Raw genomic sequence first — 24,680 nt, forward strand, 5'->3', positions numbered from 1 at the left:
TTCAGATTGCCTGTACTGTTTTGCATTGCCTCCAGCAGTATATGAGAATTCTAATCACTCTGATCTTTGGCAGCATTTGGTATTGTCACTGTTTTTCATTTTAGCCATTCTAGGTGTGTAGTGACATCTTTTCGTGGTTTTAATTTTTGTTTCTCTAGTGGCTAACAATGTTGAACATTTTGTCGTGTGCTTTTTCCTTCTTTTCTTTCTCTCTCTCTTTTCTTTTTTTTTGAGACTGCATCTCACTCTGTTGCCCTGGCTAGAGTGCAGTAATGTCATCATAGCTCACTGCAACCTCAAACTCCTGGGCTCAAGCGATCCTCCTGCCTCAGCTTTCCAAGTAATTGGGACTACAGACATGCACCACCATGGCTGGCTAGTTTTTCTATTTTTTATAGAGATGGGTCTCACTCTCATTCAGGCTAGTCTCAAATTTCTGGCTTCAAGCATTCTTCCCATCTCTGCCTTCCAAAGTGCTAGGATTACAAGTGTGAGCCACCGCGCCCAGCCTTGTCATGTGCTTTTTTGCCATCCTTATATCCTCTTTGGTGAAGTGTCTGTTCATGTCTTTTGCCTGTTTTAAAATTCATTTTCTTAGTGTTGAATTTTTAGAGTTCTTTTTACATATTACGGATTTAAATCCTTTCAAGGGTATGTAATTTGCAAATATTTTCTCCCAATCTATAGCTTGTCTTTTTATTCTCTTATCAGTGATGAAGTTCCTATTTATTAATTTTTCTTTTTATGGATTTTACTTTGGATGTTATGTTTAAGAAGTCTTTTCCTATCCATGAAATATGAAGATTTTCTCTTATATTTATTTTTAGAATTTTTAGTTTTGTCTTTTTTTTTGGAGACAGAGTCTCACTATGTTGCCCTGGGTAGAGTGCCGTGATGTGACAGCTCACAGTAATCTCAAACCCCTGGGCTTAAGCGATGCTCTTGCCTCAGCCTCCCAAGTAGCTGGAACTGCAGGTACCTGCCACAACACCTGATTATTTTTTGGTTGTAGTTGTCATTGTTATTTGGCAGGCCTGGGCTGGGTTCGAACCTGCCAACTCTGGTGTATGTGGCTGGCACCCTAACCGCTGAGCTACAGGCCCTGATCCCAGTTTTGCCTTTTTAATTTTTAGATCTATTATGCAGTTAATTTTTTGTATAAGGTGTGAAGTTTAAGTCAAGGTTCGTCTTTTTGCTTACATTTGTCCATGCTCTGCTTTCTTAATCTTGTAATGAAGAGAGAAATAAAAACATTTGGAATAAAATAGAATAATGGTTTATGTCTTTGGTTCTTGAAACACATGACTTAGATATGATTCTGAGTTCCATAATCTGTGTGGACTTGGGCAAAAGAACTTCTCCAAATCTTTACAGTCTACTTGGGAGGGATGTAAGAAGGATTAAAATAGATGACATAAAGCTCTCAGTGTGGTGCTTAATACATAAAAGCATTTAATAAATGGTAGCTGCTACTCCGACTGTATTTACTGTTGGTTAGGTTTAAGTTGGTAGTATTTTTTGTAGTTTGAAGAGTAGATGGAGGCTAGCTTTGATTGTTATGGGCTATGTCAGTGGAAATGTTTTGGGTGAAATTTTTTTTTTTTTTTTGTAGAGACAGAGTCTCACTGTACCGCCCTTGGGTAGACTGCTGTGGCGTCACACGGCTCACAACAACCTCTAACTCTTGGGCTTACGCAATTCTCTTGCCTCAGCCTCCCGAGCAGCTGGGACTACAGGCGCCCGCCACAACGCCCGGCTATTTTTCTGTTGCAGTTTGGTCGGGGCTGGGTCCGAACCCGCCACCCTTGGCATATGGGGTCGGTGCCCTACTCACTGAGCCACAGGCGCCATCCTGGGTGAAAATTTTTATAAGATCCCTTCTTCTTACTTTGCCTTCTTGTTTTCCTTTTTCCCCCTTTCCCTTTCCATTTCTTTCTCCTGTCTGTATTGCTAAAGTTAGTCTTAGGTGTTAGAATATGGTGAGAGAAAGATAGGCAGGTATAGAAATATTGGAAACCAAGTACTTTATGTGGCAAGAGATGAGGCTTGATTGGTAAAATTGATTAGTTAAGAAGGAGGCTATAATGGTGAACAGATTCAGATTAGACAAATATGAGAGACAGCCTGGACTTAGTCTAGAATTGTATAGCCCATTTTTAAGTGATGCAGTTAGTATTTATGTGCTTAAACAAAGTCATAGCTGTAAGTCAAATACTCAAATATACAAGGGCTGTCCAGAAAGTATTGAGCCATGTAGTATGAAAAATAGTAGTAACAATAGCTGGATGCTTTCTGGACAGCCTTTGCATATGTGCATGTTATTGATATTATCGTGAGCCATCAGAATATCATTTTGGGGCCTCGCATGGTGGCTTATGCCCGTAATCCTAGCACTTTGTGAGGTTGAGGTGGGTTGATTGTTTGAGCTCAGGAGTTAGAACCTAGCCTGAACAAGTGCAAGACCTGTCTCTAAAACATAGCTAGGTGTTGTCAAGAGTGTCTGTAGTCCCAGCTACTTAGGAGGCTGAGGCAAGAGGATCATTTGAGGCCAAGAGTTTGAGGTTGCTGTGAGCTATTATGCCACAACACTCTATCAAAGGTGACAAAGTGAGACTCTGTCTCAAAAAACCCCCATTGTTTTTCCCCTTAACATTTCATAGCAAACTGATTTCATTCTCTGTGGGAATGGACATCAGGACCACTGAAGTTTCAGTATAGACTGGTAATTGTGGGGGAACCAGGGGCTGGTTCAAAATAATAATTTTGAAATTATTATTTTAGAGATAGGGTCTCGCTCTGTCACCCAGGCTAGAGTGCAAGGTTGCGACTATAGCTCGCTATAACCTTGAATTCCTATGCTCAAGCAATTCTCCTGCCTCAGTCTCTTGCATAGCTAAGACTACAAAAGTATGGGTTTTTTTTTCTTATTTTTAATTTTTAATTTTTTTGAGATAGTGTCCTTATATCACCCTCAGTAGAGTGCTGTGGCATCATAGCTCACAGCAACCTTAAACTCTTGGGCTTTAGCAATTCTTTTGTCTCAGGCTTCCAAGTGGCTGGGATACAGGCGCCCACCACAATGCCCAGCTATTTTTTGGTTGTAGTTGTCATTGTTGTTTAGCTGGCCCGGGCTGGGTTCTAACCCACCACCTGGGTGTACATGGCTGGCACCGTAACCACTGTGCTATAGGTGCCAAACCAGAAGTGTTTTATTTATTTATTTATTTTTTGCAGTTTTCGGCCGGGGCTGGGTTTTTTGAACCCACCACCTCCGGCATATGGGGCTGGCGCCCTACCCCTTTGAGCCACAGGCGCCACCCAGAAGTGTTTTATTTTTAAAATTATTTTACTAGTTGTGAATACCAACTAGTTGAAGCTCAGTCATTGTATATATTATTTGTAATGTTACAAATACATGAGACAAGCAGACTTTTAATAAATTAGCCCTTCTCTCTCTCTCTGCGGACATGTGCGTGCACATGCTCATGTTCACTTTCTCACTTTCCTTTTGGCTGCTGACATTGGCTGGCAGGGAACAAATATTGGAAATACTACTTTAGTTTGGCTAGAATAAGAGTGTCTGCCGTGAATGTTGTGCTGGCCTCAATCAGTCTGAAGTATTTCCTTCCTGTATTTGAGAAGACTGCATCCTGACATAGATTCCTTCCTGCCATTAAATCAGGCCCTGATAACAGCTGGAAATAAGCATCACATAAAAGAGGAAATAAGTAAGGGACCATTATCTACATTATGTGGAAGAGATTTTTAGTAAGTTTCATTCTGGGGTTAAGGACAGGCAGATACTGTGAAAACCTATTGTCATTTTCTAGTAGTACTCTGCATTTATGACCCAATTTTGGTGAAGTTTTGAGACAGAGCCTCAAGCTGTGGGTAGAGTGCAGTGGCATCACAGCTCACAGCAACCTCCGACTCCTGGGCTTAAGCGATTCTCTTGCCTCAGCCTCCCAAGTTGCTGGGACTACAGGCGCCCGCAACAATGCTTTGAAGAACATATCATATACCTGTTCACTGAGATAGTCGTTGTTTACTGATAGACTGTGTGATGGTATTTAGTCTTGTTTTGGTTCCTCTGAAGCTCATTTGATATCTCAAATAGAGTTTCCTCATCTCCAAAATAGTGGTCTCAATACTCCTTTGCTTAGTAACAGGAAAAATATAGCATCTCTTGGTACAAAGTTGGCTTATAAATTTTTTGAGTTTACCTATGTTTTTGTTATGTACATTTATTAGCTAGGTGCAGTGACTCATACCTGTAATCCCAGCTACTTGGGGACATCAGGTAGGGAGGGGAATAACTTGAGCACAGGAGTTTGAGGCTAGATCTGATTGCCTTCCAGAGGCCCCATATCTAAATGCCATCCTATTAGGGACTAAGGTTTCAGCATATGAATTTGGCAGGGAACATAAACATGTGGTCTGTAACAGTGTTCTATTAATATAACTGTAAATACATAATAAGCATACAGGTAATACTGGTGATCTTCGTATCTCATATCTGTACTGATTTTCCATTTACTTGTTCTGTTAATTACTGAGAGAGGAGTGTTGAAATCTCTGGTTATAATTGTGGATTCATCTACTTCTCTTTTCATTTCTATCAGGTTTTTATTTTTTTATTTTTTTGAGACAGAGTCTCACTTTGTTGCCCTCGGTAGAGTGCCGTGGCATCACAGTTCACTGTTTTATTCTCCTTCAGTTTGGATGATTTCTGTAGCTGTGTCTTCAAGTTCATTGTTTTGTTTTGCTCTGTTTTTTAAAGTGTCTTAAGCTGTTAATCCCATCTGATGTAATTTTGATTTTCATCTTTATTTTTTATTTCTTGAAGTTCCATTTGATTTTTTTGAAACTTGTTTTCTCTTCTCAGTATTTTTGCGTTTTCCTTTAAATAGTTGAGTTTATTCATAATGTCTCTTTTAAAGTCATTGTCTGCTTATTCCATTATGTCTAGCATTCTAGGTCTGTTTCTGATGACTGATTTTTTTGCCTGGTTATCAGTAATCAGTTTTCTGCTTCTTGTATGTCTGGTCATTTTTTATTGGATGTTGGACACTGACTTTATTGAATATAGAACCCTGTCTTTTTTTTTAGAGTCTTTGTTCATTTATTTAGTTAGGAGACATGGTCTTTTTGCTATCATAGCCTGCTGCAAACTTTAGTTCCTAAGCTCAAGAGACCCTCCTGCCTCAGTCTCCCAAATAGCTGAGACTTCAGGCATGCACCATACATCTGGCTAATTTTTTATGTTTTGTAGAGATGGGGTCTCATTGTATTGCTCAGGCTGGTCTCAAACTTCTGGGTTTAAGTGATCCTCCTGCCTTGGCTTCCCAAAGTGCTGGGGCTATAGGTGTGAGTCACCATGCCTAGCTTTTAAAGTGTCTTAAACTTTGTTCTGGAGGGTAGTTATTTGTCAATTAGTATAATCATTTCAAAGATTGTTTTTAAAGCTTTTAAAGGACAGATGTAGAGTACTTTTTACCATAGAGCTAATGTAGCCTTATTACTAAGGTGTGACCCTTTTGCAGTCTCTAGTCAATCCTCTGTGAGGTCTGTTTACTTTGGCTGGTGGCAACTTGAATGTTTTCCAGATACTTGAGCTTAGGCAATTGTTCAGCTTATAGCTCCCTAGTAGTTGTGTTTTTTTTTTTTTTGAGACAGAGTCTCACTTTGTTGCCCTCGGTAGAGTGCCATGGAGTCACAGCTCCCAGCAACCTCCACCTCTTGGGTTTAGGCGATTTTCTTGCCTCAGTCTCCCAAGTAGCTGGGACTACAGGTGCCCGCCACAATGCCTGGCTATTTTTTGTTGTTGTTGCCGTTTGGCTGAGGCCGGGTTCGAACCTGCCACCCTTGATATATGAGGCCGATGCCCTACTCACTGAGCCACAGGCACCACCCAGTAGTTGTTTTTTTTTTAGTCTGGTCTTGTAGGTTTCATGGTATGTTTGTACAGATTGTTGTTCGTCTAAAAATCTCCAAGAGCCTTTAAGTAGATTTCTAGAGTTCCCCCACCCCTTCTTTTGGCATAGCTTCCCTCTTCTTCAGTACTTAGCACTGCAAATATTATTCATCTTAGCATCCCTGAGTTCCAGTTTTTGTCACTTCAATTTATTGGAACCACTGGGCTTTCTTTGGGTTCCCCACACTGTGCCACTGTTTGGAAATTTCCTCTATGCAGAATGTCACGGTAGGTCTGAGTTTGTGTTTCCTATATCTTAGGGACCACTATCTTGTACCATTTTTTTGCCCAGTATTTCAAAACATTTCTTTATATATTTTATCTAGTTCATAGCAGGAAGACAAGTCCTGTAGGGGCTAATTTTTTCTTTCTTTTTTTTTGAGACAGAATCTTACTCTGTTGCCGTAGGCTAGAGTGCAGTGGAGTCAGCTTAGCTCACAGCAACCTCAAATTCCTGGGCTCAAGTGATCCTCCTGCTTCAGCCTCCCAAGTAGCTAGCACTGGGACTACAGGTACCTAAAACCACACCCAGCTAGTTTTTCTATTTTTATTTCATTTTATTTTATTATTATTTTCTTAATTTTAGGTTAATGTGAGGGTACAAACAACCAGGTCACAATATTTGAATTTGTTAGGTAGAGTCCCTCTTGTAGTTGTGTCCTGAACACAACTGTATCCTGTATTTTTAGTAGAGACAGGATCTCACTCTCACTCGGGCTCTTACTTTGCCTCAGGCTCTCAAGAGTGCTAGGGTTACAGGTGTGAGCCAACGTGCCCAGTCAGAGCTAATTTTTTGTGGGTGAAAGGAAAAGTCTTCATACATTTTAAAATTGAATTATTGAAATAACATGAAATTTTAATTTTTAATATTTACTTTTTCTATTTTAATGAGATACTTGCTCTGGAAAAAAAATCCCAGTTTTAAAATGTACAGTTTTATTGGGTTTTGCTATATTCATTGAGTTATGCAATCATTGCCACTATGTAATTCCAGAATATTTCCATCACCTCAAAAAAGATACCGCATAGCCATTAAGCCATTAGTCTTCTTTCCTTAACTCCTCACAACCACTAATCTACTTTCTGTCTAAATATTTAATATAAATTGAATTATGCAATATGTAGCCTTTTGTGTCTGGCATCTTTCACTTGAGATAATGTTTTCAAGGTTTATCCATGTTGTATCACGTAACACTGGTCCATTTATTTTTAGGGCTGAAAAATATTCGTAACTATGTGTCACATTTCATTTATCCAATCATCAGTTTCTGAACATTTGGGTTGTTGCCACTTTGGAGATTTTATGAATATGCTGCTGTTCATGCACTTTTTCCCTGCTAATCTATAATATTGTAAATAAGCCTGCATTTCCCATTTTATTTACTCAATTTATAGAGTGAAATATAAAACAGCAAATAATTATTGACTTCTTGCATTGTGTTGGACAGTGTTCTAAATGCCTCCTCTATGTGTTTAATTTTCAGTTCCTCCCTATGAGAGAGGTATTTTTATTGCCTATTACCTATGAAAGAAGGGAAATTCAGAGAGGGTAATTTGACTAACATGCCACAGCTAGTGAGTACCATAGTGGTAAATAGAGCAGGCAGTACAAAGTTGTGTAGGCTCTAGTATCTGCTCTAATTTATACAATTCAGTAAAACAAGTATGTGACATTAGTCCTTGGAGTCACTAATGGAAAATTATTTGAATGGAACAAGATTATTTGAACAGGCTCTCCTGTTTAAATTGAAGGTATTTTTTTTTTTTTATTGTTGGGGATTCATTGAGGGTACAATAAGCCAGGTTACACTGATTGCAATTGTTAGGTAAAGTCCCTCTTGCAATCATGTCTTGCCCCCATAAAGTGTGACACACACCAAGGCCCCACCTCCCTCCCTCCTTCCCTCTTTCTGTCCCCCCCCCATAACCTTAATTGTCATTAATTGTCCTCATATCAAAATTGAGTACATAGGATAAATTGAAGGTATTTTGATGGTTGTTTCCTGAACAACTAACCAGCTACTAATCAACTACTCCTATCTTTCAGTCAGTATTTTCAGCTGGGACCAGCCTTAACTGGAATTGGGTAATAATTTGCACAGTATTTGAGAATTTAAGGAAGAGCAGCAGAGCTTCCATTTGTGCTTGGGTGTTTCAATTGCAGATCACATTCTATTCCTGAATTGTTAAAAATGAGATTATTGGGTAGCGCCTGTGGCTCAAATGAGTAGGGCACCGGCCCCATATGCTGGAGGTGGTGGGTTCAAACCCAGCACCGGCCAAAAAGTGCAAAAAAAGAAAAAAAAAATGAGATTATCATACAGATCCGGTATGCGTTTAGAAGGATTTATGTCCACTTTCAGACCTGGTTCAGGACTGAAGAAGGTGAGACTCTTCATTTTCTAAACATTTTTTAAAATCAATATTATTAATTTTTTGTTTCTTTTTTGTGGCTTATGTCTATTAAGTCAGGTGATTTTGGGATCGTTGGAATGAAAAGTGCTATTGAAATAGAGTTTATAAGTTTATATTTGCACCTTCCTCTGAGTTTGCCATTCTGTATATTAAATTACCACAATTTTAGCAGCTTAAAACCATATCCATTTGTCACCTCACAGTTATTTAGTCGTTCCTTAGTTCTCTAGGTTAGAAGACCCAGTGAGCTGGAGTGGATTCTCTGCTTAGGGTCCCACGGGGCCCATATCAACATATTGGCCGTCAAGTCTCTTATCTGCAGGCTCTTGGGAAAAATCAGCTTTGAGGTTATTGGCAAAATTCAGGTCCTTATGGCTGTAGATCTTAGGGCTCCATTTTTTTTCACACAAATCTATCTTGTGCTTCAAATCTCTGAATTCTGCCACCAGCCAAAAACTCTGCTTTTTAAAGAGCTCTTGTATGTAGATTAGGCTCATTGGGATGATCTCTCTCTCTTAAGGTCAACTGTGCCATATACATACCATGTAAAATCATGGGATTGATATATTATCACAGCACAGAGTCTACCTATAGTTGGGGTTGATTATATCGGCCTGAAGGTCACTGGGGTCATTCTGAGAATTTCTGCCTACCATAGTCATTAGTTTTCATTGTTAAACCTTGTTATGAAGAACACATTTCTGGTACAGTAGACAACTTTCTTACTCTCAGGTATCATCTTGTTCTGTTACCCTTCCTTGAACTTCTTTCTTCCTTTAAAATAATTGGCCTCTTTTCCCTCTTTGGTAGCATGCTTGTCCTTGATCTCATCCTTGATTCGCCAAGGAAACCAAATTTGCTATTCAGAATAGCATTTCCTGAAATCACCTTCCTTTGTGCGCATCAGTTATGTAAGAAATACCCTTTGACTGCAAACATTATCAACATCATCCCTATGCTTCAGCTCCCTAAGCCTGAGATATTTAGTATAGGATTTAGCTGCTCACAGACACTGGCAAGGTATTCTTCATCTATGTGATCTGCAGATAAACTGCACCTTGTTTTTTCACTCTTTCCTCCCTTGCATTAAGATTCAAAGATGTCTTACTGTCTGTATAGCTCTCCTTCATTCTGTAAGCTCGTAATGCTGCTGTAATTCCACTTTATCTCACAGCAGGGTCCAGTAGAAAGCACATCAGTAATGAAAAACAGTAATTCAAAACTGTGTGTGGTGGAACATGCTGAAGGCTTATCGATGTGTCTGAAGCAACAGGGGATTTCTCAGGCTTCCTAGAGAACCTAAATACGTGGTAGTTCCAGAAACTACATAATTCAGCTCATACTGTAACGTGAAGGCTGACACTGGGTGGAATGGCTAATGGGTCTGTATCTCCCCCAACTCCCTCAGTTAAAACTAGTTTTTTCCAGTTAGTATCGTTCACTGAAGAAAATGTTTACATGTAAGCTTTAATGTATAATTTAAAATTCTTCATGTATAAGGGGAGTTGCAAGATTTGTAGTTATCTTATGAACTAATTTAGAATGTAGTTGTCTTTGATTGTAAGAAAAATTATAAGACCCCTGAGTTCTGATGTTGAGTAACAAAGGAAAGAATATTGACAGAAGTCATATATTGTACCATTTGAATGGACTTGGTAGTTATGAATAAGTTTTGTTTTTTTTTTAATTTTTTTTTTAGAGACAGAGTCTCACTTTATGGCCCTCGGTAGAGTGCCATGGCATCACACAGCTCACAGCAACCTCCAACTCCTGGGCTTAAGCGATTCTCTTGCCTCAGCCTCCCGAGTAGCTGGGACTACAGGCGCCTGCCACAACGCCCAGCTATTTTTTGGTTGCAGTTCAGCCGAGGCTGGGTTTGAACCCGCCACCCTCGGTATATGGGGCTGGCGCCTTACTGACTGAGCTACAGGCGCCGCCCATGAGTAAGTTTTTTATGCATTTGTACATCATTAAATGTCTGCCATATACTAGGTAGACGTAATATATAAGATATATGTATTATGTACTAACAGTGGGCTCTACCTTTAAGGATCTTATACTTTGGGAAGAGGTGGAAATAGATTTCTTTTCTTTCTTTCTTTTTTTTTTTGAGACAGAGTCTCAAGCTGTTGCCTTGGGTAGAGTACAATGGCATCATTGCTCACAGCAACCTCAAACACTTAGGCTTAAGTGATCTTCTTGCCTCAGCCTCCCAAGTAGCTGGGACTACAGGTGCTGGCCACAACGCCTGGCTATTTTTTGGTGATAGTTGTCGTTGTTTGGCAGGTCCAGGCTGGATTTGAACCCACCAGCTCTGGCGCCTTAGCCACTTGAGCTACAGGTGCCAAGCTGGAAATAGATATTGTGAAATAAGTGCATTAGTGGGGAAGCTGGGGGGTATGCAGAAGAGAGATTCAGAGAAGGCTTGATAAGCAAGGTGACATTTGAACAGAGTCTTGAAGGAAGGATAGGACACGAGGGGAAGTGATAAGCATTCTGGGAAGAAGAAGTGTCACTTGCGAGGTATTCAAGGAAGAGTGAGGAATTTATTAAGACTGGAGCCTAAAAAGGGAGTAGAGTAGAGAAGTAGTAGTAGTTAAGAGTGGAAGGTTAGATGGCTTCCTGGTTGTGAAAAATCTTATGTGGGTCAAGGATTTCACATGTTTCCTATAGGCAGACAGTAAGGATTTTAAGCAGGGACTGTGATGAACTTAGCATTTTAGAAAAATAATTTGAAGGTAGTATAGAGGATGCTGAGAGTTAAGGAATGGGGGAGCCAGGGACACGTACCAATTAGGAGGCTACTGAGACTGTCTATTGAAAGAAGACTAGGATCTGTGACGTATTCCAGAGATATTTCAGAGGCTTTCTTTAAAGTGGAGATTATAATAGTATTTATATTACAGTGTCGATATGAAGACTAAGTTTAAATTATTTACGTGACATGTAGCTGATGCTGAATAAGTGTTAGTTGTTGTTATAATTGTTATATCACCAACCAGGTCTTGTAATAATCCTATAGATTATGATATGGAGGCGAGGGAAAGAGTGGCAGCCAGAAGCCGAGGATGTAGCTTCAACTGGTGTCATACCATTTATCTGTTGCAGATGTTAGAGTGATCAGTGTCTGTCTTTGGAAATAAATGTAGGTTGGTAGATGCCTTGCTAATTAGTGCTTTCAAGTAATTTTGGAGGAATAGTTAAGCCTTTGAAAAGTAGCCTTAAGGATTTGTTGTGTATGTCTACAGTAAGTGGGGTGGTGTATCCTTTAGTAAGCAGAGACGCTCTTCATTCCTCTGTACTGAGTAAAGATATTAGACAATGCATGAGAAATTCTTTTCTTTGGTCAGTATAGAAGCTGATGTTTGAATGTTTCTCCTTGTTTTTGAGAACCTTTCCAGGTGGCGCCTGTGGCTCAGTGGGTAGGGTGCTGGCCCCGTATACCGAGAGTGGTGGATTCGAACCCGGCCCCGGCTAAACTGCAACAACAAAAAAATAGCCAGGCATTGTGCGGGCGACTGTAGTCTCAGTTACTCGGGAGGCTGAGGCAAGAGAATCGCCTAAGCCCAGGAGTTGGAGGTTGTGAGAACCTTTTCACTTTCTCATAATTAGGTCTGAATAGATTGAATTTACAAACCAGAAGAATCACAAGCCTTTCTTCCTGAAGCTTATACAACTTAACAAGGTATTTCATTAATAACGTATAGATACTCTCAAATCAAAGTCAGTTTTTCTGAATGGTCTTTAAAGAATAATGGAAATGACTCAGCAGAGCCTTATTTAGCTCCCAATGCTGCTTTAAGAGCAAGAGCAAAGATGAGATTTATCTAGTGTTCCATAGTCACATAAAAGGAGGAGAAGCCTGTGTTTATTCCATACTGCTGTGTGCCAGAGACTTCACATGTATTTCATTTAATTCTCAGAACAAACCTGAGATGGAGGTAGTGTCTCTTTTATAGATGATGAAATTGAATTTCAAAGTATCTAAGTAACTTGCCTTAGGTCATGGTGCTGATAGATGGCAGAATTAGAATTGAACTTAGGCCTGTCTGGTTACAAAGCTAAGTGCTCTTTTCATCACTTTGCTTTATTTGAGTAAGTTTCATATGTGAAAAAGGTTTATATCAAACCTGTTAGGAGTGATGCCCCAGGATCCGGCGAGTAAAAAAAGAAATAAAATATAATAAGCATAGGGAAACATTCTTTTTTTATTTTTATTTTATTTTATTTTGAGGCAGAGTCTCACTATATTGCCCTTGGTAGAGTGTCATGGCGTCACAGCTCACAGCAACCTCTAACTCTTGGGCTTAAGTGATTGTCTTACCTCAGCCTCCCAAGTAACTGGGACTACAGGCACCCACCATAACACCCAGCTATTTTTTTGTTGTAGTTGTCGTTGTTTGGCAGGACTGGGCTGGGTTCACACCCGCCAGCTCCGGTGTATGTGGCTAGAGCCCTAGCCTCTGAGCTACAGGTGCAGAGCCAGGGGAAACATTCTTATTTCCCTTGTCCTTTGAGTAGAATATCAAGATGTGAATTGGTAGATCCCTCACTAACACTGATTTTGTTAGCAGGCAATTATTTATATGTAGAAAGTTTATAGAACCTTTGATTTAGAGTTTCTATTCTACAGAGGAAGGACCTGAGTCCTGGAGAAATGAAATGACTTGCCTAATTACATCTGGATTGTGACAGAGCAGAGTTGGAATTAGAACCCTAGACTCTCTGGTCCAGGTTAAAGGTCTTTTTTTTTTTGTGGTTTTTGGCTGGGCTGGGTTTGAACCCGCCACCTCCGGCATATGGGACCGGCGCCCTACTCCTTGAGCCACAGGCGCCGCCCCTTTTTTTTTTTTTTTTTTTGTAGAGACAGAGTCTCGCTGTACCGCCCTCGGGTAGAGTGCCGTGGCGTCACACGGCTCACAGCAACCTCTAACTCTTGGGTTTACGCGATTCTCTTGCCTCGGCCTCCTGAGCAGCTGGGACTACAGGTGCCCGCCACAATGCCCGGCTATTTTTTTTTTTTGTTGTTGTTGCTGCAGTTTGGCCGGGGCTGGGTTTGAACCCACCACCCTCGGCACCTGGGGCCGGCGCCCCACTCACTGAGCCACAGGCGCCGCCCCAGGTTAAAGGTCTTTTATAGCTCAGGCACAAACCTTTGTTATACCTGGAGTTTCTAAAAGATGGTGTATGTCAATATAATTTGAGAGTTATTTTTTATCTCTGACAACTGGCAGGTACTGTCAAGGCAGAGTGCTGTAAATTATTTTCATTCTGGATGCTACACATTTGGATTAGACTCTTACAGTCTAAGTCTGAAGAGAGCCTTCCCTTCTGCTGGCTGACAGTACTCACAAGTACACCTGGGTTACATCTCGTCTGTATGGAAAGGATAGTTGGGCTTTAAGGAAGCAGAGAAGGCTCCACAGTGGGCTAATCCATACTATTCTCTACTGGTGTTTCCCCCAATCTTGACATGTTTAGATTTTGCTATTTCTTGTTAATTGTTCATACTGATAGCATTGCTAGCAGTTCTGCCCCAGTGGAGCCTAGAGTGCTAGATTGTAAATGAGATCGGTAAAGGGCCTGTGATGAGGTGGTGTTTGCTTGTGGGAATTCATGATCTGCAGTTGGAATGAGAGGGTTAAGGTCATGTACCTGGGACTGCTGAGTCAGCACATGAACTGTGACTTAGGCTTGAACCTAAGTTTTCTGTGGAGGAACATTTTGCATGCATTTCCCATCCTTGCTTGAGGACTTACTTAACAAATGAAGAAACTGAGGCTCAGAGATGTTATGACTTAGCCATAAAGAAACATATTTGTTTTCATCTAGACAAAACTGCCCCAGGAAATTCCTGTTCACCCTTTGCTTCTCCCTGCCGGGTAGGTCAGTACCATTAGAATTTTCAGGCGCCAGCCTGGGTGGCCAACCTAATGGAAAAAATAGTTCCAGCTCTGACTAATGGCGAACTTGGAGCAGGGCCCAGTATAATTAAACCCCTGGAACAAAGAATTTGATGTTGGTCTTTATTCATCTCAATGAACGGTCTTGCGGCAGAAATATGATATATTCTGAGCAGAGAAAAACAGTGGCTCTAGAGATTTAGGCTGTTACCTCGAAGATTGTTTTACATTAAATTTAGATAATTCAGTAAGAGAAAAGTTTTTCTTAATAGAAAAGTTGTTAGGCAGGGCAGAATTTAGGATGTTTCTCCATTTGTTAAGAGACTGTCCAGTAGGGTTACTTGTAAATTATATACGTCCCATAGTGTTAAAGGCTATTTGAACTCTTATGACTGAAAATTCCCCCAAAGACTAACAATTGTGTGTCTTTTAGGTGACCCATGTGTTCCTTGTCCAGCTCTGTTGCATTCTTTGTGTCTTGTTTCCCAGTATTCCATATTGTCTTGGCAAGTGAAGGTCGGTTTACTAAATTGGTAGGTTCCCAAAGGGTAAGGTAAGGAAAGCAAAGCTGAAGACTTTCTTTTTTCTTGCTGGATATTAGGGTGGGTTATGAGAGAAAAGGCCAAAGAATAAGCAGAAAGAGAAAGGAGGAAAGAGCCATGACATTGTGAAAGGATAACAAACTGTATGTGAGTTTTCCCTCTTAGTCTGCTAGTCATTTTCACGTTGACCTAGGAGGGTACTTGAATGTACTGTACGGAACAAATGGGTATGTTCGTAACTGCCATGCAGTCTGGATAAATAACTTAATCAGCATTCCAGACCTTTCTTGCTTTATTTTTCTTCCCTTCAAGAGTAACCACTGTCCTGACTTTTGTAGTGCTGTAAACTCCCCATTATCCAGAACTCAAGCAACCAGCACATGACCTGTCCAAAAAAAAAAAAAAAAAGGAAAAAAAATCAGTTTAAACTTGGTGTGCTGTGCTGGCTGTAAGCCAATGCTGTGTGCATCTCTCCTACAGCTCCCATGTGCTCTCCGGAACAGTTTTAAGTGTTCATGTGTATTACTTGAAGTTAAAAAAATATGGTAGCTCAAGCAGCTAAGGCACCAGCCATATACACCAGAGCTGGCAGGTTTGAATCCAGCCCAGGCCTGCCAAACAGCAATGACAACTATAACCAAAAAATAGCTGGGCATTGTGGTGGGCGCCTGTAGTCCCAGCTGGTTGGGAGTCTGAGGCAAGAGAATTGCTTAAGCCCAGTTGGAGGTTGTAGTTGGAGGTTGTTGTGAGCTGTGATGCCATGGCATTCTACCCAGGGCAATAGCTTGAAGCTCTGTCTCAAAAAAAAAAAAAAAAAAGAAAAGAAAAAAATGGTAGTGAAGTTGAAAAGTGTATTGACTGCCATTTAACTAAAATAGTATACTGCAGAGCTATTTTATAGTATAGTAAAACTGTTATAATCAGTGAAGTTTGTCTTAATTTGCTTTTAATTAGTTCATTTCAATATTAATATTAAGTCAATACTGAATTTATGATATGGTATACTGTGGGGTATAGAAATGGTTAGGCCTTTTTTTTAACAGTAACTTTCAAGCAACTGAAAATTACATTTATCTGGAATCTACCAATCCTCCTGGGTACCAGATAAAAGGGAGAGTACTGTAATCACTATAATCCCATTGTTAGTTTTCTTTAGTTTTATCACCCAAGTGTATATCCCCAAATATGCCTAAAAAAACATTTTGGGACAAGGGATGTGACAGGTGGAATGATGATCCTCCAAGGATGTTCATGTCCTAATTTAAAAACCTGTGACCATGTTACCTCTCATGGCAAAAGGGACTTTGAGATGTGGTTAAGTTAAAGAGCTTGAAATAGGAGATTATCTTGCATAATTCAGGTGATCCCATTGTAATCACTAGGGTCTTTATAAGGTCAGAGTTAGAGAAACAGAGGTTGGAGTGATACAGACATGAGCCAGGGAAGGCTGGTAGCCTCTTGAAATTAGAAAAGTTAAGGAAATGATTCTGTTCTAGAGCCTCCAGAAGTAATATAGCCCTACTGACTCAATTTAGATTTCTAACCTCCAGAAGATAGCAGGATAAGTTAGTGTTGTTGTAAGCCACTAAATATGTGGTAATTTGTTACAGTAGCAATAGGGAACTAATAGAGGAAATAATTTTAAACTCAGATAAGTTGTAAGACTAAGAATAGTACCCATTATTTAGATTCACCTATTAGTATTTCATTATGTTTTATCATCCATTTTTTTCTTTCTGAACTACTTTATAGTAAGTTGCACATGTCATAGCCCTTTCTTTCTAAGTACTTTAAAATCTTTTTATTTAAAAAAGTTATTTTTTTGAGACAAGGTCTTGCTATGTTGGTCAGGTTAGTTTCCAACTCCTGGGCTCGAGCATTCCTCTCTCCTTCACCTCTCAAGTAGCTGGGACTACAGGTATGCACCACCACACCCAGCTGTTTGTCTTTTTTGTTGCATTTTGGCCGGGGGCTGGGTTTGAACCCGCCACCCTCGGCATATGGGGCCGGCGCCCTACTCACTGAGCCACAGGCGCCGCCCCCTGTTTGTCTTTTTTGACATTGACTTTTTAAAAAATGGGATGCTTCTTATTTTAGATCTATTTGATATTTTCTCATGAGTAGACTTCGGTTGTGCATTCCTGAATGGGACAGTGCATGTGATGATATAGCCTTCTCAGGGTATATGTGCCACTCATTGGTGATACTAATTTTTAAACTCAAAAGTGTTGGTTAATTTCTGTACTATTATTTTTCCTTCCAACCCATAAGCAGTCTGTGAGGAGACATTTTAAGGTTATCTTAATATTCTTTTTTTTTTTGTAGAGACAGAGTCTCACTGTACCGCCCTCGGGTAGAGTGCCGTGGCATCACACAGCTCACAGCAACCTCTAACTCTTGGGCTTACGTGATTCTCTTGCCTCAGCCTCCCGAGCAACTGGGACTACCGGCGCCCGCCACAATGCCCAGCTATTTTTTTGTTGCAGTTTGGCCGGGGCTGGGTTTGAACCCACCACCCTCGGCATATGGGGCCGGCGCCCTACTCACTGACCCACAGGTGCTGCCCTATCTTAATATTCTATTCAACAAAATTTCCCATTAGATTTAGCATCCTTTAATGATTCTTGCCTGAATCTTGCTTATCATGGTTGTAAATTATGGTTTTTCCAACTCTACGATTTTTTCTTTTTTTTTTTTTAATTTATTTATTTTTATTGTTAAGTCATAGCTGTGTGCAATCAAGGAGTACAATGTCTATGATTTTTTCTATATTTTTCAGTTGGCATTCCATATTCTACTTAAGAAATACTTCTTCCTTTTCATCTGTCTGTCTGGGTCTGTCTGTATACCTACCTATCAATCATTGATACAGAATCATACATTTCTGTTTCTTCAATAGTTTATAAGTTATTAATTATTTGATGCTTAAAATGTCCTCGGTTCCTGTGTTGCTGACATGCCTGTTTTGTTTTTAGTATTTCCATACTTAATGGCATAAAAAGCTGTTCCAGGCTTATCTTGTACTTTGCTATCCCAGCCCTGGAATCACCCATTTCCTTTCTAAAAGGAGCCTTGGTTCCTTTTAGTGGACAGCGATATTAGGAAGCCAGCTATGCTATGGATATCTTTGTTTTTAGGTCCCTGCAGAGGGCAGATCTAGGAAATATATGCATATATACATATATGCACATATATACACACAGACATAATGTACTTATACATGCATATACATGGGAACAAATTCACATACATACTTTTTAAAAATTTTTTTGAAGCAGAGTCTCACTCTGTCACCCAGGGTGGCATGCAATGGCTTGATTGATCATAGCTCAATGTAACCTTGAATTCCTGGGCTCAAGTGATCCTCCCAGCTCAGCCTGCCAAAGTGCTAGGATTATAGGAGTGAGTCACTGTGCCTGGGCAATATTTTAGAAATCAAGAGTTCACCAAGATGGTTTCAATTCCAGGCTATCTCCCCATGCTCCTTTCTTGCTGTCCTCCATTCCATAGTTGTATGTCTTTCCTTCCACAGTAAGAATCCCACCTTGCAGCATCAGCAACACCTTTACTCATTTGTCCAGTCCCATATTATATCTAAAATAGTTTTTTCTTAATAAAAAAATTGTATTTACTTAGAAGTATTCAGAATGTCAGCAAAACAGCTGCAACATTTTTTTTGCAATTACAGAGTGGTATTCAGTTAACAGAACAACAGTTATTTCGTATAAGCTGCATCAGAGACAACTGAAGATGAAAAAACTACCATCCTCATATATAACTAATTTGTGCTGTGCACCAAAAAGAACCTGCTTTAAATTTCCATGCCAATTTACAACCCCCAGACTGGGTTAGTGGCTATTGAAAATACCACTAGGACAGGGCTATATAAAGACACATTCGGTAGTGTGTTAACTATACCAAAAAAGACACTGTACAGTTTAAAAACAAATCTTAGACAGCCTTACATTTCAGTTTTTTTCTTTAAAAGGAGTGAGTTGTATACAGGGGGGTTAAATGCTTTATATAGACAAGAAAAAAAAAACTGCGCTAGATCCAACTTATTCATTACCATCATCTTCATCCTCCTCATCTTCCTCCTCTTCCTTCTTTTTCTTGCTTTTTTCAGCCTTGGACTCCCTTTTTCGCTGCATCAGGCTTTCCTTTAGCTTGGTATGCAGCAATATCCTTTTCGTATTTTTCCTTCAGCTTTGCAGCCTCCTTTTCATCAGGCTGCTTGTCATCCGCAGCAGTGTTATTCCACATCTCTCCCAGCTTCCTTGCAACATCACCAATGGATAGGCCGGGATGTTCTCCTTTGATTTTTGGGCAATACTCAGAACAGAACAAGAAAAAGGCCGAAGGAGGCCTCTTGGGTGCATTGGGATCCTTGAACTTCTTTTTTGTTGCCCCTTTAGGAGGGATATAGGTTTTCATTTCTCTTTCGTAACGGGCTTTGTCCATCTTTGCCATATCTTCAAATCTTCCTTTCTCTTTAGCAGACATGGTCTTCCCCCTCTCTGAGCACTTCTTAGAAAACTCTGAGAAGTTGACTGAAGCAGCTGGGTGCTTCTTCGTGTGCTCCTCCCGACAAGTTTGCACAAAGAATGCGTATGATGACATTTTGCCTCTCGGCTTCTTAGGATCTCCTTTGCCCATGTTTAGTTATTTTTCCTTAGCGAGGTACAGAGTCGCCCAGTGCCCGTCCGCCTCTCACTTGCCCCGGCGCTGTCTCTATCTAAAATAGTTTTGATTTGCTTTGCCCATACCTCTGTAAGGGTAAACCTATTCAGGATTTGTCTGTAGCTCCCCCTCTAGCCAGTCCCCATACAGGAAGTCACATATTGTGTTCATTAGTTCTGACTTTCTTACCCCCTCTGGTGTGGGTGTGATATTAATTGGAAATATATTTGGGTTTATTTTTAGTTTACTTTCAGATTTCTGTTTCAGGTTTCTTCCCTCTTCTCATCCTTGTTAATTTGATACAGTTTTTGAATATGCAGACCATCAATATGCTTCTAAAAGTCAAAATTTTATAAAAGATATACATACTTAGAAGTGTCACACATTCTTGTATTTCTTTTGCCCCGTTTCCCCTCATCTCTTCTAGGAAACCAAGTACATTGTTCTCTTGGTTTATCCTTTGTGACTTTTTTTTTTTTTGCTAAAGATAAACAGATATGTATACATATATGTGTTTTCATATCTTTTTTTCTTACATAAATAGTATACATGCTTTTCTGGACATTGCTTTTTTCTTTAATATTAGGTTCTGAAAAATCCTTATCAGTTTAATACATGTGTTTATACATAGTTTTTTTTTTTTTGTTTTTTTTAGTGGTTAAGATAGGATTTTATTAGACAGAAAGGAATATAGAAGTGGTGAAAAGGCACCAGAGTCTCTGGCAGAGGGGAAGACCCAAGTCGGAAATCTCTCTCATGTCCTATGTGTAGGGCTATAATTTTCAACCATTCTGTACTTGAGCATTTAGGTAGTTTGCATTATTTTGCAGTAATGCTGTAGTGACTAACCTTGTGCACGTGTATTTTAAATTATTGAAGATGTATCTTCAGGATAAATTCCTAGAAGTAGCATCCTTGAGTGTGTTAGTATGCTCAGGTAGCTATCATAGAATACCATAGTCTGGGTGGCTTAAACATTCGGAATTTATTTTCTCTTAGTTTCAGAAGCTGGAAGACGAAGACCAAGCCTATAGGGTTGTTTTCTAGTGAAGCTTCTTCCTGGCTTGCAGAGGGCTCCCTTCTTTCTTTGTCCTCACGTAGCCTTTTTCAGTCCTTTACGCACAGGAAGATGTACCAAGGGTGTGTTTTTTCTTTAAGGAGACCAGTCCTGTTGGATTAGAGACTGTACTTCAGGAATCATTTCTATAGTTTGTAAAAGCCCCGTCTCAAAATACGTCCAGTTACACTGGGTATAAGAGCTTTAACATGTGGATCTGGGGGAGGGGCAAACCTCAGTTCCCAACTTTGAGCCAAAGGTTTCATAAGATACAAAACAAATGTTATCTTTTGTTTTATTAGATACTCCAAATTTCCCTCTGTGGGAATTTTACCGTAACTGATTTCTAGTGATAATGTATGAAAGTGCCTCTCCAACAGAGTATATTGTCAGCCTTTTGAAATTTTGTTAGTTTGATGAGTGAGAAATTATATTCAGTGTAGTTTTATTTTACATTTTTAAATTAGTGAAATTCTACATCTTTCTATATGTTTGAGTCATTTTTATATTTTTGTGAAATGTCTTTGTGTCGGTTGCCTATTGTTCAATAGCATTTTTAGTCCTTTCTTCTTTGATTTAAAAAAAGTTCTTCATATGGCTTGGTGCCCATAGTACAGTGGTTACAGCACCAGCCACGTACACCAAGGATGGTGGGTTCGAACCCCACTCGGGCCAGCTAAACAACAATGACAACTGCAACAACAACAGAACAATAGCCGGGCTTTGTGGCAGGCACCTATAGTCTCACCTATTTGGGAGGCTGAGCCAAGAGAATTGCTTTGGCCCAAGAGTTTGAAGTTGCTGTGAGTGTGTTGCCATGGCACTCCACCAAAGGTGACATAATAAGGCTCTGTCTCAAAAGAAAAAAAAATTCTTTATCTATTAGAGATGTGAGGCCTCTATTTGTGACATACGTTGTGAATATTTTCTTCCAGTGTATTATTTGCCTTTTAACTTTGCTTATGATGTTTTTTTGCTGATCTTTTTTTGTAAAGATTTTGTTTTGATCTTTTTTGTAAAGATTTTATTTTGAAGCATTCAAATTCATCAGCTTTCTTTTGTTGCATCTAGATTTCTAGTCTTAGTTCGAAAGCCTGTTTAATATTCAGGTTAAAGAGGAATTCACTGGTTGGGCACGGTGGCTCACACCTGTAATGCTGGCACTCTGGGAGGCCGAGAAAGGTGGATTACTTAAGCTCAGTAGTTGGAGACAAGTCTGAGCAACAGCAAGACCCTATCGTTACTAAAAATAGAAAAACTAACCCGATGTAGTGGTGCATGCCTGTAGTCCCAGCTACTTGGGAGGCTGAGGCAAGAGAATTGCTTAAGCCCAAAAGAGTTGGAGGTTTCTGTGAGCTGTGATGCCGTGGCATTCTACTGAGGATGACAGAGACTCTGTCTCAAAAAAAAAAAAAGTTTCTTCTGAGCCAAATTTGAGGATCATGACCCAGAGCCATACCCGAGAGGCCTTGACTAAGTGGACTCACTGTGGGGGAGTTACAGTTTGGTTTTATACATTCTAGGGAGACAGGAATTACAGGTAAAAGTCATAAATCAGTAAGTGGAAAGCATACATTGGTTTGGCCCAGAAAGATGGGGCATCTCAAAGCAGGGGCTTACAGATTACAGGTGGGTTTAAAGATTCTTCTTCACTTGATAATTGGCTGAAAGAATTAGACTCTGTCTGATAAACCAGGAGTCAAGGCTGAGTGTGGTGGCTCATGCCTGTAATCCTAGCACTCTGGGAGGCCAAAGCAGGTAGATTGCCTGAGCTCACAGGTTTGAGACCAGCACGAGCAAGAGCAAGACCCCATCTCTAAAAAATAGCCGGGCATTGTGGTGGGTACCTGTAGTCCCAGCTGCTTGGGAAGCTGAGACAAGAGAATTGCTTGAGGCCAAGAGTTTGAGGTTGCTGTGAGCTGTGATGCCACGGCGCTTTTCCAAGGGCAATATAGTGAGACTCTGTCTCCAAAAAAAAATAGAGCAGGAGTCAGTGACAAGGAATGCTTGAATTAAGATAAGGGTCTGTTCCTCCTCCCCTCTCCCTCCTTTTCTCTCCTTTCTGGCCTGTAGTTTTATCATTTGTATGAATGTGATAATATATTGGTTTCATAATAGTATTGAGTACATTGGATACTTTTTCTTCCATTCTTGAGATATTTTACTAAGAAGGATATGTTCCAGCTCCATCCAGGTATAAATAAAAGATGTAAAGATTCCATCTTTTTTATAGTATTCCATGGTATACATATATCACAACAAATAAGTGAGGTGATGGTTATGTTAATCATCATGGTTATGATGGTTTGATGTAAGCAATTCCATATTGTATATCGAATTAGTAAATTGTACCCCATAAATACATTAATGTACACAGTTATGATTTAATAAAAAAAAGAAAGTACAGGTATAACAAAAACAGGTAAGGGTCTGTTGGGCCTGTCGTAGTGGCTTACATCTATAATCCTGGGAAGCCAAGGCAGGTGGATGGCCTGAACTCATGGGTTCTAGACCAGCCTGAACAAGAGTGAGACCCTGTCTCTAGAAATAGTCAGTGTTGTGGTGGGTGCCTCTTAGTCCCAGCTACTCAGGAGGCTGAGATAAGAGAATCACTGGAGCCCAAGAGTTTGAGATTTCTGTGAGCTGTGATGCTACGGCACTCTACTGAGGGCAACAAGTGAGACTCTGTCTCAAAAAAAAAAAAAGATAAGGTCTGTTAATTAGAGACAAACTACTGGAATATACTCAGACTCAGTGGTTTGTTATGTATGTTGAGGACATGGAGGTGAGTCTTGCAGAGCTTTCAACCTGGTAATGAGTCACAAAAGACATCTCTAAGAAAGAAGGGAAAAATCTAAGGAGGCCTATCTGATCTCCTTTCTCATGGCTAGTATCTTAACTGTAGGGGATTCCCTGGGCCAGGAGGGGGTCTAGTCAGTCAGCTACTGTGTGGAGGAGCCTTACGATTTTACTTTAGTTTATACTTTATTCCCAAATAGTATTCCATTCTAAGGCTGTACTACATTTGTTTATTCATTCACCAGTTGATACACATTTGGATAGTTTCCCCCTTTTTGACTATAATAAATGATACTGCTATGAAATTCACTTATAAATTTTTATGTGGACCTTTGTTTTCATTTTCATTGGATAGAGTTCTGGGAATGAAATGGCTAGATTGTATTGTAAATTTAGGTTTAACTTTTTATTTTTTTGGAGATAGTTTCACTCTGTTGTTCAGGCCAGTACCATGGCCTCAGCTTAGTTCACAGCCACTTCAAACTCCTGGGTTTAAGCAATCCTCCTGCCTTAGCCTCCTGAGTAGCTGGGACTACAGGTAAGCCACCACAGCACCCAGCTAATTTTTTTATTTTTAGTAGAGACAGGTCTTGCTGTTGGTCAGGCTAATCTCAAACTCCTGAGCTCAAGGGATCCTCTCTCCTTGGTCTCCCAGAGTTTAGGAATATAGGTGTGAGTCACCTCGCCCGGCCTTATGTTTAACTTTTTGAGTGACTGCCAAATTGTTTTCCAAAGTGGCTGCACTATTCAATGCTAATATTTTCCCAAGTGACTGTTCAGTTTCTCCATATCCTCAAAACAGTGGTATTGTTTGTCTTTTTGAGTACAGTCTTTCTAATGGGTGTGAAGAAATACCTCATTTTGGTTTCGATGTGCATTTTCTTAATGACTGATGATTTTGAGCATCCTTTTCTGTGCTCATTAGCCATTGGTGTATCTCCTTTGGTAAAATGTCTGAATCTTTTGCTCATTGCAATTTTAATTGCGTTGTAGGCGGCGAACTGAGGCTGGCAGGTTTGAACCTGGCCCAGGCCAGCTGAAACAACAATGACAACTGCAGCAAAAAAATATAGCTGGGCGTTGTGGCAGGTGCCTATAGTCCTAGCTACTTGGGAGGCAGAGGCGAGAGAACCGCTTAAGCCCAAGAGTTTGAGGTTGCTGTGAACTGTGATGCCACCGCCCTCTACCGAGGGCGACAACTTGAGACACTGTCTCAAAAAAAAAAAAAAAATTGGATTGTGTATCTTTTTATTACTGAATTTAAAAAAATTTTTATATATGTATCATACATGATTTGCACATTTTTTCTG

The 24,680-nt window shown here is 40.0% G+C and overlaps 2 protein-coding genes across 6 annotated transcripts in view; one reads left to right on the forward strand and one right to left on the reverse strand.

Annotated features, from left to right (window-relative positions):
- ASCC1 (activating signal cointegrator 1 complex subunit 1) overlaps window positions 1-24,680 on the forward strand; it is a 126,441-nt gene that overhangs the window by 25,057 nt on the left and 76,704 nt on the right. The gene's annotated exons all lie outside the window — the stretch shown is intronic.
- LOC128582360 (high mobility group protein B1-like) lies at window positions 18,910-19,490 on the reverse strand. Its single transcript, XM_053586233.1, has one exon. It carries the CDS (start codon window positions 19,488-19,490, stop codon window positions 18,957-18,959), a length of 534 nt encoding a protein of 177 aa, XP_053442208.1. The 3' UTR covers window positions 18,910-18,956.

Source organism: Nycticebus coucang, chromosome 3 (genome assembly GCF_027406575.1).
Source record: "Nycticebus coucang isolate mNycCou1 chromosome 3, mNycCou1.pri, whole genome shotgun sequence".
Classification (NCBI taxonomy): domain Eukaryota; kingdom Metazoa; phylum Chordata; class Mammalia; order Primates; family Lorisidae; genus Nycticebus; species Nycticebus coucang.

Coding starts and splice junctions, on each gene's coding strand:
- LOC128582360 (XM_053586233.1), bottom strand. CDS start 19,490: ATGGGCAAAGGAGATCCTAAGAAGCCGAGAGGCAAAATGTCATCATAC.